Raw genomic sequence first — 17,520 nt, 5'->3', positions numbered from 1 at the left:
CAAACTCACTCAGAAAGCTTAACTTGATTGGACAAATGCTTTTAGGCTATCATGTGGTTGCACTTTCTTTGTGTTCTGGCACTCTCTTCTGACGGTCACTCATTCTGTGTTGTTCATGCAAGCTACAGGGTCCACTTCTTCAAAGACTTATCATCTGTCCTCTAAGTTGTCATGCAAGCCTTCCACTTTTAAGATGATTAGCTTTAAATTTTTGGCATTGAGATATTTTACTTTTTATATCTTGTCATTGAGATATTTTTTTTTCTAGATCTGAAGCTATGGAACCTTCTTTGTTATTTCTAATTCCATGGCCGCTAAATCTCCCTTGATAGCAAATACAAGGTTACTTTCAAATGATTATGATTTGGGAAATGGCATCTGGCTCTACAGTAGTTGGTTGCATTGAGTTTGTAATTTTTTCTTTGAAGATATATCTCATCGAATAAAAACAACTTTATTTCTGTCCTATCAGGAACTTATGTTGGAATTTATGATTCTCCTCCTCCACGTGTTATCCTTATGACTGAGACATAGGCTGATAGTGAGTAGCCCAAGGTCACCCAGGGAGCTTCATAGTTGTGTGGTGATTTTAACGCTGGTCTCCTACATCCTAGTCCATTTATTATCCTTCCAGGTTCTGGAAAGGCAAAGAAGTGAATACATTGGGGTGGGGATTATATTATCAGTAGGGTTGAAAGTTTAGGGCGTGACCTTTTTTAGCAGTTCAGTTTGCCACCTTTAAACAGTTCAGGCTCTGGTCCTATCTGGGAACCATCCCCATGAAATTTAGTCGGTTTATTTCTGAGCATTGTATGGTTATTGTGACATTAACACACACTCAAAATTGTGACAGCAGGGATCCCTTCTAAATGAAGATTGGACACTTTTCAGTTTGGTTAGGCACTAAGTATGTAACTGCAATGCTTTAGTGTCCACACCTTTGCAAGAGAGGATGGGATAAAACCAAATGGCCCTGCCCATGTGACCTTATTGGCGTCACCTACATCACCTCTTTGGTCAGGTCATGTAACTATTGCAGTTAAGCACTTCTCTTTCAAGTCCATTATTTTCAATACACCTCTCACTTCTTATTTCTCCACCTTTCATGTTTGGTGGAGGGGAGTGTGGATATACTTATTAATGCTTGAAAACTTTCCACCCACAAGGTTTGCTTATCTAAGTGCAAACTGCTCTTTCTCTCTGGATTTCTTGATTATTTTCCTCCAAGGGTGCCTCTATGTATAGTACTTAGTAGTGAATCATCTTGGTCTTTGATCAAAGTACATGCACTGGCAGGTTGGGCTTCCCATTTGCCTCTGGACAAGATGCTGTGGTTGATATGCCATAGTGAAAAACTTTCTTGTCATATTTAATTTGAGTATCACACCTGGAGTTTGCTCTTCCATCAGTCATAAGTAAACTCTTGGAACCTATGGTTAAGATAGGGTACAAATTGTGACCCTAAAATATTGTTGCTTTGGCACTTACTTCAGCCAGTCATATTAGTGAATTTTCAGCTTTGCATGAAAATGGTAAAAGGACCCCTGACCATTAGGTCCAGTCGTGACTGACTCTGGGGTTGCGGCGCTCATCTCGCTTTATTGGTCGAGGGAGCCGGCATACAGCTTCCGGGTCATGTGGCCAGCATGACTAAACTGCTTCTGGTGAACCAGAGCAGTGCACGGAAACACCGTTTACCTTCCCGCCAGAGTGGCACCTAATTATCTACTTGCGCTTTGACGTGCTTTTGAACTGCTAGGTTGGGACAAGCAGGGACCGAGCAACGGATTCGAACCGCCGACCTTCTGATCAGCAAGTTGTAGGCTCTGTGGTTTAACCCACAGCGCCACCAGCATCCCATGTTTACTCTTATCTGCTTTTAATCCACTAATTTCATGATTTCCAGCAACAGTTACTCACAACGTTTTTCTTCCTCTAAGGTTTCTGGGGAAGAACATGCTGTTGTGCTTGAACTTGCAGAAAGTTTTAGCCATCAGTATTGATAGAATCAGATCCTCCCTTAAACTTCACTCCCTCTTTATTGCTTACGGCAATGGCAAAACTTAACACATTTGATTGTGAGTACCGTAGAGTTTGGAAACTAGCATATGTTCCTACTGTTAGGGATATCAGCTCAATTTTAACATCCAAAACTGCTTGTGCCACTAACATGCCTAATTGCTTATATCTGAAATATCTTTCCACTTGTTATTATCTTTTACTGGTTGATCAGCTTAATTTGGTTCTAGACAACATTTTTGCATCTTGATAGACCTGCCTGTACTGTATCTGATCAGTACAGAGGTAGTTGTAAGCATCTTTGAAGTTTGGGTGCTGCAGTACTTTGTTCTTAGAGCATAGAACTTGCATGGTTGCTTCTTGTATCAATTCGGTATTATTTGGACATGGTTACTTTCCATTAGCAAGTTGAGAGACCTAGGCTGGTAGGGCATGGTCTGGTGTGTGAAATAGCAGTGCTTGATCGTCATAGTATATCAATCTTTATAGAGCTGCTGAGAGGTGGAGAAGCAGTAACCCTATTCAGATTCACCTTGAAAAACATGAGGCATCATGGTGCTAGTGTTCTTGTACAAAGTCTTAATTGCATTAGCATTATAAAATCCAAGGAGCCGTATTTAATTACCCATGATCTCTGAGCAAGCAAAGGCTTCAGGAGGTAACTGCAGTTCTTTAACTTTCTCTTCTTCCATAGCATTGCAGCCTATGAAGAATATGGGCTTCTCCACTGCAATATATTTCGGAGGATAACAGGGTTAATCCTCCAAGCTACCTTTCTTAATAGGATGCATACCTGGAAGCTCTTTAATTCTCTCCACCTTCCCATCCCCTGGTAGCTCTGAACTTCATAACTATTTCTTTTCACTTGGGTCCAGCTACATTTTTATGGTTTCACTTAGGTCCCTGTTCTCTGTAGTGCTAGTTGAATACATTTCCTGTTGATCTTGCTCATAGGAGGGGAGGGGGGAATGTGATATCTATGTATTCGGTATTGTGACATAAGGAATTTATTGTAAATACAGTGTTTTGCTTGGAGCCTTGAGGTTTTTGCAGAATTGAGCTGCTTTTTAAAGCGCCTAAAAAGGTTCAGAATTAATCTTGCTTTAGTAGGCTGAACATCAAAACAAATGGAAAATCTCTGAATGTTACAGGTATCAATATTTTTCTCTTCATTTGAAATGCAGAATTGAGGGTACCTTGCTGGAGTTGGATTGTGTATATACCCTCAGAAGTGGATGATTAAGTCAGTGTTATCAGAGTTGAGTTGTCATTTTCAGTACATCAATGTACTGCTATTTAGTGGTTTTCTACAGGTGATATCCTTGGTTCAACATTCTGGCTTGAGGTTTTTTTTTGTCTGAAGTTTTAGTGTTGCATTTATGTTTGGGGACAACAACAATGACTTACAGCTTGAAAAAGAAATCAGTTACATGTGAAGAAGAATCTGGAGGATAGAAATGTTATGAACTGTGAAAGTTAATGAGAGAAATTTTCCAGTGATTTTTGTTTCATTTGGATGCAGTTTGGCAAGAGTGAGTCTGAACACTTTACGTAAACTATACCTGAATGTATTGATGCTCAGCACTGGTTAAGGTCAAAATGATTTTCTAAACGTTTATTGAATATCTGTAAAATAATTCTTTACAGCTGAAAACGCTGGCAGCATTAAGATAAATTCAACAGTGTAAATAAGTCTTGAAGGATGCAATAATGGAATACTGATTGGTATAGTTTTTGTAAAATATGCAGGGATTTAAGATATGTAAAATGAACCATGGAAAGAGAAGAATGGAAGTCATTGATATCTTAAGGATTTAAAATGAGTATTTGAAATTGTAAAACAGAAAATTTAATAAAAACAACATGATTTTCTAGTTTCTAATCTCAATAAATACCTTGTTTCATACCTTGTTTCATTTTGGGCTGAATAGAATCAACATTTGTTTTGAGTTGTACCATGTAAATGGCTTACATTATTGAACAAATATGGCATAGATTACGAGAACTACCCCTTGTTTAAAATAAATTGTTTTCAGTATACCAAAATATTTTGTATGTGCTGCAAAGTTCGGTCATTAATATATTTAGCTATATTCCAAACTTCTGAAAATGACTGGTCTAGAAACTGGAAAAGAACATGTCTGTGAATAGAAAATTCTGAAAAATAGTTACTTAAAAAGCCTCCATAGTTTACAATGCAGATGCTTTCATGTGCATTCAGATCAAAGTATAGTGAAGAATGGAAAAATAATGTACAGTCCTGGTTTTGAAAACAGTTTTACGATTCTCAGTATTGGTTTGCAAAGGAAAAGGATAGTGGTTATACTATAACTTTCAGCTCTCATGATCAGAATTGGACCTGTACAAATAATCCATCCTATTCTCTGTGTTGAATATATATGAATTTAGGCCTATATTCAGATAAACTATGACAACTCAGCTGTGATTTCCATGACTAAAACAGTTGACTGCACTTTTATTTGTTTTAAGGACTGGTACTTATTTCCATACAATAGCAGGAGCATGATGACTAGTGATAATTGGTGATGTGTAGTCTGTTTTGAACAACTGAACTGGAACTTAATCTTCTGTATTAGTATTTTTATACATGGTAAAGTAGACAAAAGCAGAAGATCAGTGGAGTCTAGTAGGATAAATTAGTGTTATCTTGATGCTTTCTGTGGATACTTCCTGCTACCATTTAAAATATCAGAACTACAGGGCCTGCTGAAATTTCTCCTTCTGCCTGTTTCTTCTTATATTTCTACTTCTTATAATGAACTACTTATGTATTTTTGCATGTAACTTTGCTGCAATGGAAGACAGGACCTGGATAATCCACTATTTAATTAACCCCACCCAATGGACTAGAATGTGGTCTAAATCTCCCTTTTAGTCCATCTCAGCCAAAAGAAGGGAACTCACCCTGAAACTCACCTACAGGTGGTACTTTACACTATGGAAACAGGTGCTGATATGCCCAGGAACCTCAACAAAATATTGGAGAGATTGCAGCTCCACAGGCACATTACCTCCACATGTGGTGGGAACGCCCCCAAATCCAACTCTTCTGGACAGCAGTCCTACAAGAAATATGCCAAATAACTAAACCAGTTTTAGAACTCAACCCAGAACTGGCACTACAGACCATAATGACCACAAACATTATACAGAGCTTATAACCCACCTACTCTCAGCAGCCAAAAGCCTCATAGCCAGACACTGGAGAGACCTGTTGGGGTGAACATGGACCAGTGGTACCAAATCATATGGGAAACAGTCTTGCTAGAAAAGCTAACCAATAAACTGGAACTGACACGGGGACAAATAGAAGAGGGCGCCTTCACCCCGATATGGCTCCACTTCATCACATACACAGCCCAGACAACAAGAACCCACCAACAGCAATACAAATCAACCTAGTTTACTTGACCCAGCAAGCTGCCCCCCATGCAAACACACTCCATTGCAACTAATCACAGACCCTGGGCCTCCAAAGTCTCTCACTACCAAGGAAAAGTAACAAGTGAATAGAAAGATAACCTATCTAGTTGATGCTTACACAAAACCCCGCACGTACACTGTAAAAAATTAGAAATTTCACCGCCACCCCTCTTCTCTCCGCTCTTCTTCCTGACCTTATACTGTTCTCAACACTAATATCTCATAACAAAGGTAAATGATTTGTAGAAAAGACTGTACAACTTGTAAAAAGAGACAAGACGTACTTTTGTAAACCAAGAAAATCTTTAATAATAAAAAATAACTATTGTAGGCAACCAGTCTTTTATGCAGCATCATGGAAGTGAGTGACAGAATATGGAATTAAACTGTTATAAAAGAAGTAGTTCAAGAAACATTGAATATATATAGAAAACCATTCCAAGATTTAATGGGAAAGCATTTACTGATAGCTTTTTTCTTTTCTTTTTGGTTACATTTAATTTTATAACATGCTACAGGCTTGCCAATGTCTAAGTACTGTCTTTGAAGTGTACATATTAAGGAACATAGGAATGAATTGAGAGATAAGATTCATATTCAGAAATCTATGAAAGTCAAGTAACAAAGCGTGGAAAATGGCATACATGATTAGCATTCTTGATCTTATAGATTTTTTTTATTTATTTAGGGAGTAACTATTCCCAGTCAGAGGCGCTATGTATATTACTATAGCTACCTGTTAAAGAATCATCTGGATTACAGACCAGTGGCCCTCCTGTTTCATAAGATGATGTTTGAAACTATTCCGATGTTTAGTGGCGGCACTTGCAGTAAGTATCTTTTTAAACATTTTTACTTTGAGAGGTTGTCTTCTAATATTTGTATTTACATCTGTTCACTGTTGCTCTCATTTCATAACCACTTTAATATTGGCAGAGTTAGCCATGTCTATAGACTAAGGGTCAGAGCCAACTAGCCTGGTGCACAGTGGCAGCTAGTGTAAGGACTTATACTAGCACAACAGGGCTTTCCCCCTCTGTGCCCCCCACCTCCCTCAGATCCTCTCTGGAGGGCCAGGAGACACCTAAAACAGCACATGGGAGGAGAGGGGAGGCCATTTGTCTGGCAAGTAAAAATGCTTGTGTTGATGGAACTATCGTATTAGTACAACGTTAAATTCCATTTTCTCTCTTCCCTCCCTGCCTGCTAAAGAAATTGGCTGGAGTATTCATTTGTTCACCTAAATGCTTCATTACATTTTTTTCCTTTCTAGTTTAGTTTGTAATTCAGAATGAATTATGAAATTCCCACTCTACATTCCATGTAAGAGGCACACAGTCTAATCATATGCATGTTTAAGCTGCTCGAAAATAAGTACCAATGAGTTGAATAGAGCTTATTTCCACATATGTATGCATAGGATTGTTGTCTTGGTCAGCAAGCTTATTTTGCTTTTGCTCAAATTCTTGGACAGGCAAGGTAAGACCTTTCCATACTAGCCTTTAGTTCAAGCCATAAATTCTCATTACTGTATTTTCTGGTTTTTAAAAAACTTAAGATCATATGATAATATACATAATTGGTGAGTAGCTTAAGAGGTGAGAAGATGGGCTCTCAAGAGAGAAGCTTGCAGCTGTTTTGTTACTCCCTGCTCCCTTTTGCTGCTGCACCAAGCCAGGAAATTGGCTTAGTGTGTCGTCTGACCCATGGCGTATAGTTAAACTCTGTCCTCAGTAAGCACAAGCTGTGTTAGAAGGGGAAAAGGAATGAGCTCCCCCGCCACATGGATACCTGGCAGCAAGAATACCTAATTTTTAAGAGATTCAGTATCTTTACACATTAATTTGACAAGAGCTTAATTTGTTTCGACTCTATTATATTAACTGTTTGCATTAATTAAAACTTGTATGTGATCAAGTATATAGAACAAACTTTCTTCCCAGTTTAGAAAAGCACAACTGATTCTTAACAATACTTTGCTGCTATGAGTCTGAAGTGAACAAACTAGTTTGGCCTTCACATAGTCCCAGTAAGCCATAGCTTTGCTTGCCATTATGCAAACCAGGCCATTATGTTAAATCTGTGGTTCTGTTGAGTAGTTCTGTTCCTTGGTTGGCTAGACGTGTTCTAGCTAATTCAGCTGATTAAATTGCCAGTCACTTGCGTTTTAGTTGAGGCTCACTGTGTAAACATTCTTCTATAGAAGGCTCTTAAGTAATCGAGTGCTAGATTGATGTATGTATTGAAAATGTCACTGTTCACAACAAACTTAACTTGGAAATGGTTGACTGCTTAGTATAACAACATTCATATTGATAGTCATGACTCAAACGCTTTGAAAATACTTGCTTCAGGTACGTGTCTTTCTAATTCTGGACTTTAAATTAATTTTAAACTGCTTGGCTATTTTTATCATGCAGATCCTCAGTTTGTGGTCTACCAACTTAAGGTAAAGATATTCACCTCCTCTTCAGGACCCCCAAGACGTGAAGACAAATACATGTACTTCGAATTCCCTCAGCCATTGCCAGTGTGTGGAGATATCAAGGTGGAATTCTTCCATAAGCAAAACAAGATGTTGAAAAAGGTGTGTTTGTTTTAATCTGAGAAAATATTGATTCCACCCCCCCCCAATTCCTTGCAGTTCAGTCTGCTATTGGTGGCTTTAGGCATTCTACCAAAGTGATAAGGAAGGAGATATGACTCACTTAGGCTTTTCTTGTCATTGCTTCTGGATATTGTGTGAAAGGGGACAATGTATATATGCCATCTGCCCACTTAGTATTGTATCAAATGTTATAAGAAGTCAGTGCAGATGACTGATTTCTGCTTTGTTTTCCATGACTTTACCTTAGAGATGTGGACTACCACATTTTGCACTATATGAAGTTTCCAAACCATCAGTTGCTGAAGTCTTTAGCTTATATATTCATGAATGGTGGTTGTTGAGCCCAAATCAGAAAGAATGGCAACTTGCTAATTAGGTGGTTAAATGTTTCTAAATGCTTCAGTGGACCCACAAGTGCTTCAAGTCTGAGGGTCAAATTGAATATTATGGCAGGCTGCTGCTCACATGTCTGCCCTATTTATGTGTAAAGAATTAGGGTAGGATAGGTCTAATCTTAGCATAAAAGGGAACATGTTGGTACAGTCTTATCTTCTTTTGCTGTTATCATCTGAGCAACCTTTTGTGAAAATAATGAGATTTGTCTGGCATGACTTGGTTTGAGAAACTGATGCTGGGTCTTAGTAATCACAGCATCCTTTTCTAAGTGCTCACAGACTGACCATTTAATTATTTGTTCTACAACATTTCCTAGTATTGATGTCAAGCTGACCGGTTGGTAGTTAGTTTTTCTGACTACCAGTCAGCATTTCTTAACAGAAATGAGCAAAAACACTGAAACATAATTTCGTAGGACGAGGTTGGCTCAACTGTACCCAGTTTTTCAGCCTGTGCTAATTGAGCTGCTTTGAACAAAAGTAACTTTTGTTTTTGAACTGGCTTCAGATGTATTGCATTAACAGAATGTGCTCTGGGATGGAAGCAGCCCAGTTGCACTAGGTCATTGGGAGCACTTTTGAACTGTGCTTTGGTACAGTCGTACCACCTGCAAAGGAAGCTTTCTTTGCTGCTGGTTTTTGCATGATGAGAGTATTTTTTAAAAAGATGTTGCTATAATCGGCTTCAGCACAAATAGAATACATTTGCATTTCTAGTAAGTTTCATTCCTATTTTTAGCAACCTATTGTATCCTATATCTTTCACCCAGATCATCAACAGTTATCCAAATCAGTAATTCCTAAATAATTCTGGAATCTAGTTATGTTGGTCTGCCTTTAGAGATTTGTGGACTTACCTGGCTTTATGCCCTGAAAGCACAGATGAGTGTGCATTTAAGACATTAGAAGGTTATGATCCTGACTATCACAATGGTGTCTTAATACACATAACTACTTGTAATGTAATCTGCCCTCTTGCGTACATGACTACCTTGTATATATACAGGTGAAACTCGGAAAATTAGAATATTGTGGAAAAGTTCATTTATTTCAGTAATTCAACTTAAAAGGTGAAACTAATATATGAGATAGATTCATGACATGCAAAGCTGGTGTTGGTCCACTGTGCTTCATTAAGTCCAGGGTCAACGAAGCCGTCTACCAGGAGATTTTGGAGCACTTCATGGTTCCTTCCGCAGACGAGCTTTATGGGGATGCTGATTTCATTTTCCAGCAGGACTTTATCACCTGCCCACACTGCCAAAAGTAGCAAAACCTGGTTCAATGCCCATGGGATTACTGTGCTTGATTGGTCAGCAAACTCGCCTGACCTGAACCCCATAGAAAATCTATGGGGCATTGCCAAGAGAAAGATGAGAGACATGAGACCGAGCAATGCAGAAGAGCTGAAGCTTCCTGGTCTTCCATAACACCTCAGCAGAGCCACAGGCTGATAGCATCCATGCCACGCCGCATTGAGGCAGTAATTGATGCAAAAGGGGCCCAAACCAAGTACTTGAGTACATGTGCATGCTTCTACTTCTCAGAGGTCCAATGTTGCTCTCTTTGCAGTCCTTGTTTTGCTGATTTCATTTAATCTAATTTTCTGAGATTGTTAATTTGGGGTTTTCATCAGCTGTATGCTATAAACATCACAATTATAACAAATAAAGGCTTGGCGTATCTCGCTTTGCATATCATGAATCTATCTCATATATTAGTTTCACCTTTTAAGTTGAATTACTGAAATAAACGAACTTTCCCACAATATTCTAATTTTTCGAGTTTCACCTGTAGAAAACCAGTACAAAAGACTTCTAAATCTTGCAGATACAATTTATTGAGCAGTTGTAGGTTGAGTAGGTGCTCGGTTTAGCAGTCTTTTCATAGAATCCCCAGACCAGGAAAGTAAATTTAGACGTGTGGAATCATTTCTGTTTTTTCTACGATCCTTTCAGTATAGAACTATGAAACATCTGACTAAAACTATCAGCACAAACTTTTTGGGAGGGACGGGATGGCAATAGCTTTCTAGTGGAGTGTAAGGCAACATCTTGTTCTTTATCTTCTTTAACATTACTGTAACAGCAAAGTTACTCCTTATAGAGACAATGTTTCTTTAATATGGCAACTTGTTATGCTTTCCTTGCACTGATGAAAAGCAGGTTGTCTCCTTTTTCAACTTAAAAGGCAGAATATACATGTGAGAAAACGAACAGTTTCTTATAGGAAGTATATCATGGAAAACATTTCTTGAAGGGAGTTTGACTGTAGCAATGGATAATTTTAGTATCCCCATTGTGGTTAATTTTATTCCTCGGTTAATGGGTACTTTCGTTTCTTACCAATTGCAGCTACCACTAGCAGTGTCTAATCTACCATACAGACTTTCATGGATGTTTAACATCAGTAGACACACATATCAGAGGTTGTGAATGTTTTGTTTTGTACTAGGCCTGTTTTAATTGTACTTGTACAGAGTGGTGGTCCTTAGTTGACGTGATCCTTAATTGTTGGAAAGGCCTCTAATGAATTGCCTCTGATGCTGCCACATCTTGTAACCTCCAGGCCTGGATTATGAACCCTGGTTTATAGTGCTCGCTTTTTAATAAGAGGATGAGCATTACAGTCACTGCATTCTTTTTTAGCTCATGGTTGAATATGAGTGAGAGAAGAACTCAAATCTTCCTCCTTCCCTTCCAACTGCCATCCATACCTTTTTCTGCACCTATCTATTCACTTGACGGTGGTGGCTGCTGCAGCAGCAATAGCAAAGGAAGATCTATCTCTTCCTGCTCCTCCAGTGACACTGGTGTCATGCTGTACCAGTAAACTATGTACCAGCACTTGTATAAAGTGGATATACAGCTTACCTTCTGCTGGAAAAATGAGGGAAGCTGAGGATGGATGTGACCCCATCACAACCTCATTGCAATCATCACAAGTTCAACTTATAATTACTCCTGAAATATGTCAAGCCACTTCTCAATTTTTAAGGAAGTGGGAGAGAAGAGGAAGAAAAAGTTCCGTTCCCCAGGCCAATAAAGAGTTGGGGTGGGGTTGTGTTAAAATTCTTGCCATGGTAGTTACAGTTAGGGGGACAGCATGCTCCTAATTCACATGTTTCATTTCATGATTTAGGCTGACCAGATTTCAGGATGTAACAGCTGTGTATACAGGTATACATAAATTCAGAGTGGGAAGAGCATGCAGCAAATTCTAACACATACAGCCTTCTCCCCAAGAATAGAATTAGGGGTAACCTCCCTAATTTTTCATATCCATTGTGTCATCTGCCCTCTTCTCAGAGAAGGCCCTATACGCAGCACTGATCATCTGGTCTTTGTGCCAGTTAGAAAGCTAATTATTGCAGTCGATTTCCAAGCGTTTAAAAAGAGGAGAAAAGATTTTTGAAATTAACCACTCAACAAAATTTGAATGAATAACCATGCTAGGCATTGGGGCAGCTCTACCAGAAAGGAGGGCAGTGGAGGTGTATGTGTCAGTGCAGAAATGAAGATGGGGGAAAACTCTCCCCACCATAAAACTTCTTGTGTATCTGTGTATGTGTTCGTGTAGCCAAATTTCAATAGAATATATTCACATTGTGCCATGTTTATGTTATGTTAAAACAAGTTTTTTCTTTTTGTCTCTAGGACAAAATGTTTCATTTCTGGGTAAATACATTCTTCATACCAGGACCAGAAGAAAATTCTGACAAAGTAGAAAACGGAAGTCTTCTTGGAGATCAGGAACTTGATGGGATTTTCAGTACAGAGCGTTCAGATAACGATAAGGAATATCTAATACTTACACTAACAAAAAATGATTTGGACAAGGCAAATAAAGACAAGGCAAATCGTTACTTTTCTCCAAACTTTAAGGTAGGTATATTCAAAGGGATCAAAGAAACTTGAAGTGTACTCCGAGAGATTGAAAGTATGCCATGCATAGTAAATCCGGGGTCTTGCTGTACAGTGGTACCTCTGGTTATGAACTTAATTTGTTGCAGAGGTCCGTTCTTAACCTGAAGCTGTTCTTAACATGAGGGGCGCTTTCGCTAATGGGGTTTTCCCGCTGTTGCCGTGCGACTTCCGCTCGCATCTTGGGGCAAAGTTCACAACCAGGAGGCATCTAATTCCAGGTTAGCAGAGCTTGTTACCCAAAGCGTTCGTAAGGAAGACGGTAAGCATCCCGAGGTTCCACTGTATACCTTAAGGGTAAATGTGTGACAACCCAGCAATGAATTTATTTATTTAAAATACTTTTAGCCCACTCTTCATCACAAGTGATCCCAGGGTATGGTACAAAAACACAACTTAAAAATAACACCCATCTGCCCAATAAATATAAAATGAGAGTGGCAGCTTCAGAATCAGTATCATAAGATTTCCAGCAGACTTCACTGCTTCCGGGTCATCTTCAAGGGCACCCCTATGTAAAGCGTATTATAGTAATCTAACTGGGAGTTACTAGAGCATGAATTACTTTGGCAATCTTACCGCTGAATATCAATAACAGGAAGATGTTCGAATTTGAGAGAATTTTGTGTTAAACTGTTTTACTTGTATGTTAAAACTACTATTACACTGACTTGTTTTCCTCTTTCATTTGTGTTATCCGTACCTGCATACAAATACAGCAAGAGCTGATTTTGGCAGAACCCAAGCTGAATTCTGTTAATTGATGTTTGGACTATAGTATGTGAGGTGGGGGGGGGGGAATAGCTTCCTTTTACAATTCTATTTCAGAAGCACACATTTAATAATTACTTTGTTAGGCTTTTCTTAAGGTTTCCAGGATCTTGCTAAAATCTTTTGATAGAGTAGATAGTGACCAGATCCTGAGTAGAATAACTGTTAGAATAACTACGAAGAAGCTAAAAATAGGGGCTTTGCCATATTAATAGAAGATTGGATCAGTCACTCTAGAAGAAATGAAAAATGTAAGATACTAATAAGCCTTGAAATTACTGGTGCTGCCTTAAAGATCCCCAGTTAGTCAGATAAAGTACGGTACTTGCTATTTGGGTTTCTGTCTAGTGTTAATGCCTAGGTTGTGATAATATTCTGCATTCACTTTTCTTGTTCATAACAGTGCTGTGCACAGATGACCACACAAAGAACTACAGATGCAGGGAGCAACCTATTCCTTCTTTTCCAAGCAAATATGGACTGATATCTTTTGTCTTTTTTTCTAGGTGAAGCTATTTTTCACAAAAACAGTAGAAGAGCCATCAAACCCAGAGGCTAGCAGCTCAACTTCAGTAACACCGGATGTTAGTGATAATGAACCTGATCATTATAGGTATTCTGACACCACTGACTCTGATCCAGAGAATGAACCTTTTGACGAAGATCAGCATACGCAAATTACAAAAGTCTGAATATTTTTTTTATTTGGGAAAAAATACCACAAAGAAGAAAACTTGAATAAACTGAATTATGGACCTTTTGAAATGGCAATAGGACATTGTGTCACAATTATCAGTTGTAGGAACAGTTCTTTTCCTGACCAATCTCATTTTGCCCTATGAAGTCTCTGGGCTTGACACTTCTTGTCCAGTTGAAAAAAAAGGTTACGTAGCTATGTTATGTATATACCTTTTCGTGTCAAGAGAACATTTAAACTTCAATTAGGAAAACACAAAGATGGCACTTTCCCATTTGATTCCAGTTTTATAAAAGTGGAGACAGATCTGATGTGTATACGTAGGGGATTTTCCTTTTGTGTTCTGTCACCAATTGAAGTGGCTGTAAAGCTCTTTCTAATACACAGGTTCACATCCTGCCCCTTTCTTTGCACTTATGTGGCAACAGATAAGTCTGCGGTTGGCTTGGAGAAGTAACGGGTTTTACTACATTCAAATGCATGTAATATGGGTAGGAGAGTGGAAAGAGAAGCTCAGAAAGGATTGTTTTGTGCTGGACCCTGGACTGTGTACCATTTCCAGCTTACTTACATGCACCTCTTTAGCATGCTACAGTAATAAATCCTGGACATTTGAGGAATTGCCGCTGTCACTGCTTGTTTGTGCATTTTATTTTTTTTAAAGCATAATGGTGCTAGAAAAGGCAGCTAGAGGGAGTGGTTCTGTATTAGGGGTACAGGAATGAACCTTCTACAGCATCTTAAAAGATCTACAAATGAAGGGATATGAAAATTTGGTTACATGTGAGACACCGTAACAATGACTTAACCATACAAATGTGGAGGCTGTCTACCAGAAATGGGCTTACACAGTTGTTTGTGTGTTACAGTTGCCATGCCCCCAGCTGTGGATGATAAATGTTGAAGTAATATTTTTTCTAAAAAAAGAAAATAAAAAAAAATCCTTGTCTTTCAAACATTTGGAACTGCTATTTCGAATTTCATGGTGTAAAATCCCATTGGTTTATTGGAGTTAAACTTGTTTATTATTGTCCCATTTGAGTAAAAGAATTTGGAATAATCCATTTTTCCTAGTCCGTTAGCATTGATAACAAGGGTATATATGGTAACTAGTCAAGGCAGAACTCAGGCTGAATACCGAACAAAGGGGCAGCATGCTGCTTCAACATTCATTGGCAAATTTGCTCCCTTTTCTAATCTGTGTAGTTGCGTACCTATAACTTCATATTATTTTTAGTGGAACTTGCGTGTAACTGCACAGGATCATAGCTTTCATCTATTACATAAACTTTTTTCAAAGCTAATGTTCAGATTTCCTCAGATTTGATCCAGTTCTACAATACCATAGATGGACCTTATTGGCGAGAGGTGACAACCGTGTCACCGTTGACTTTCTCCTGCAACTTACGTTGAGCCTGATTTATGTTAAGACAATTTGAAAGCCACATTAGCCAACTAAAAAGTTTGTGCTTTAAAATGTTTGGATGTTGACAGTGTTCGGTGTCTTGTACAGTTCTGCTGTGTAACATGGGAGGGTCAGATTGGAAATATTTCAGTGGCCTTTTGCACTGTTCTTCCTTTGGAATGTGAAGGTCTGAATGAGGGTTTGGATTTTGAATGTGTCAGTGGTTCTGAGAAGCCTTGCTTACGTTTTTATGGTATAGTCATTGGAAAAGGAAAATGGTATTATATATATATTATATATATAATATATATCATGCATACTCTCCTATACTTTATTTCAGCTACCATCCCCATAGAACATGGCAAGAATTACTATGACTGAAAGGTTTGAGTCCTAATTAAAACTTTATTTATGACAGTATTCATCATTTAGCTTGAAAATGCATTCTTGTAGGTAATTTCTTGAGTTTCTGGACTGTGTGCTTAAATTCTTGGATGTGCAGCAGCTTACATGTCTGAAATTACTTGAAGGCATCACTTTGACAGGAGCTTACTCTTAGGCCCTGTGCCATCCCTCATCATCTGTAGCCCCATTTAAAATAGTTTGTCACAGTAGTTAAAGGGCAGTTGTATAAAATAGCACCAAGGTTATATGCTGTGGCACAAATTGTAAACTGAAGGGATGTTTACATGCAGCATCAATTGTTTTCAGCTTTAAGGAAAAAGAGTTTGGGGTGCCAGTGTGCAGTTCCATGTTTAAAATTCTAGCAAACGTGCAATATGTTAACGATGCCTGTGGTTGCCACAAAGTGCCTCGTTTACCTTTTTAAAATACTGTTAAAATGTGTCATGCATGCAGATGGAAGGGGTGGAACTGTGCACTAAAAGGAGGCTTTAACTGCAATGTTTGGTAGAGCTGCCTCTTTACTCCGCCAGTTCAAAATTCTCAGTCTGTTTTCATATAGAATATTATATATATATATATACATATATATATACACTAAGAAAAAAAGTCTGTTAAGCAGCCTTATTCTGATTCAGCCTCTTCAGATACTATTGTGCTGTGCAACAGTGGCTCTGTGTGTAATGCTATGCACCGAGGATACACAAAACAAGAAAATGACATGTACAGGATAATGTCTCATACAAATCAGATGTCCGTTTGTTATTGTGTTTAACAGCCCTTTATCGTAGTGTTAAAACTCCACTTAAAACTGATTAAAGTCTCATTCTTGTCACTGTGTTGGGTGTATTATTATATGGAAGCACATGGAATAAAATCACTTATATTTCAGTAAAATAATGAAAAGCACATGTGATTAAAAGGATTGCTTAATAGAGACGAACACGTTCAAAAGTATACCCAAATTTCATTGGGGGGGGGAAATTGGTGGGGTTTTGACAATTTGTGATTAGACTAGTTAGGAATATGAATATGACTACATAATTTGGTTTTGTATTTTTGAATCTTCTGTAATAACTTCAGTATGGTGAACTTCTTTTTTCTGGTGCATGAAAGAGGGCATAGCTTAGTGGGGTAAAGCTCAAGCATTGCATAATAAAGTTCTAGGTTAATACAGAGCATATCCTCAATGGCTGTTTTTAGTACTGTAGTTGCAGGGACGAGAAAAACCTGTTTGAGACCTTAGAGCTAAGAAAGACAGTGCTCTGCTAAATAGGCCATTGGTCTAAAATGGTTATTTGGCAGCTCCTTTATATCTGTGCAGCTCTAGAGCAATTAAACTATTCCTGTTCATTCTAATATACATCTAGCACAGGACAATTTGCACACCTAGCTATTTTCATGGTAAACTGTCAGCCTGAATACATAAATGAAACTTGAACATCCGGGATGGGTTCATTTTGTAGCTCTAAAAATATTACCACCAGAAACAAGTATTTATATCAACCTGTTCCTATGTAAGAAATCAAATGCTTTGATGCATTGTTTCAGAGGTGACTGCTACTGAACAATCAATTTTTTTCCCATTGGTCCAGAAGGGTTTTTGTTGTTCTTTGTATTTAATGTGCTCAAAAGATAGCCTATTCAGATCTTAAAGTGGACACTATATATTGCTTTACCATTTTTTATAAAGCGTGAAGAAAGGAAACTATTATGCTTTTGTTAAATTAGGCAAGATTGTCTAATTTCTAGCGTTGCCATGTTAGTGTTCATTTAATACCTTAAGTTGTGAAAAGCTGTATGGGGCAAAGATTGCTCCTAATTGTCCTAGACCTTTGTACAATACTTTCAGAATA

The 17,520-nt window shown here is 38.2% G+C and overlaps 1 protein-coding gene across 1 annotated transcript in view; it reads left to right on the top strand.

Moving 5' to 3' along the window:
* Positions 1-16,499, top strand: part of PTEN (phosphatase and tensin homolog) — a 56,779-nt gene extending 40,280 nt beyond the window's left edge. Inside the window, exons 6-9 of the mRNA XM_082222098.1 lie at positions 6,152-6,293; positions 7,884-8,050; positions 12,123-12,350; positions 13,667-16,499. Of these exons, the coding sequence (XP_082078224.1) occupies positions 6,152-6,293; positions 7,884-8,050; positions 12,123-12,350; positions 13,667-13,852 (723 nt within the window). The 3' untranslated portion in view covers positions 13,853-16,499. The remainder of the gene's footprint in view (positions 1-6,151; positions 6,294-7,883; positions 8,051-12,122; positions 12,351-13,666) is intronic.
* Positions 16,500-17,520: the final 1,021 nt, after the last annotated feature.

Source organism: Podarcis vaucheri (assembly GCF_965113315.1).
Source record: "Podarcis vaucheri genome assembly, chromosome: 5".
NCBI classification, from domain to species: domain Eukaryota; kingdom Metazoa; phylum Chordata; class Lepidosauria; order Squamata; family Lacertidae; genus Podarcis; species Podarcis vaucheri.
Note: the sequence above shows the minus strand (reverse complement) of the source record. Positions and strands in the feature narration are given on the sequence as shown.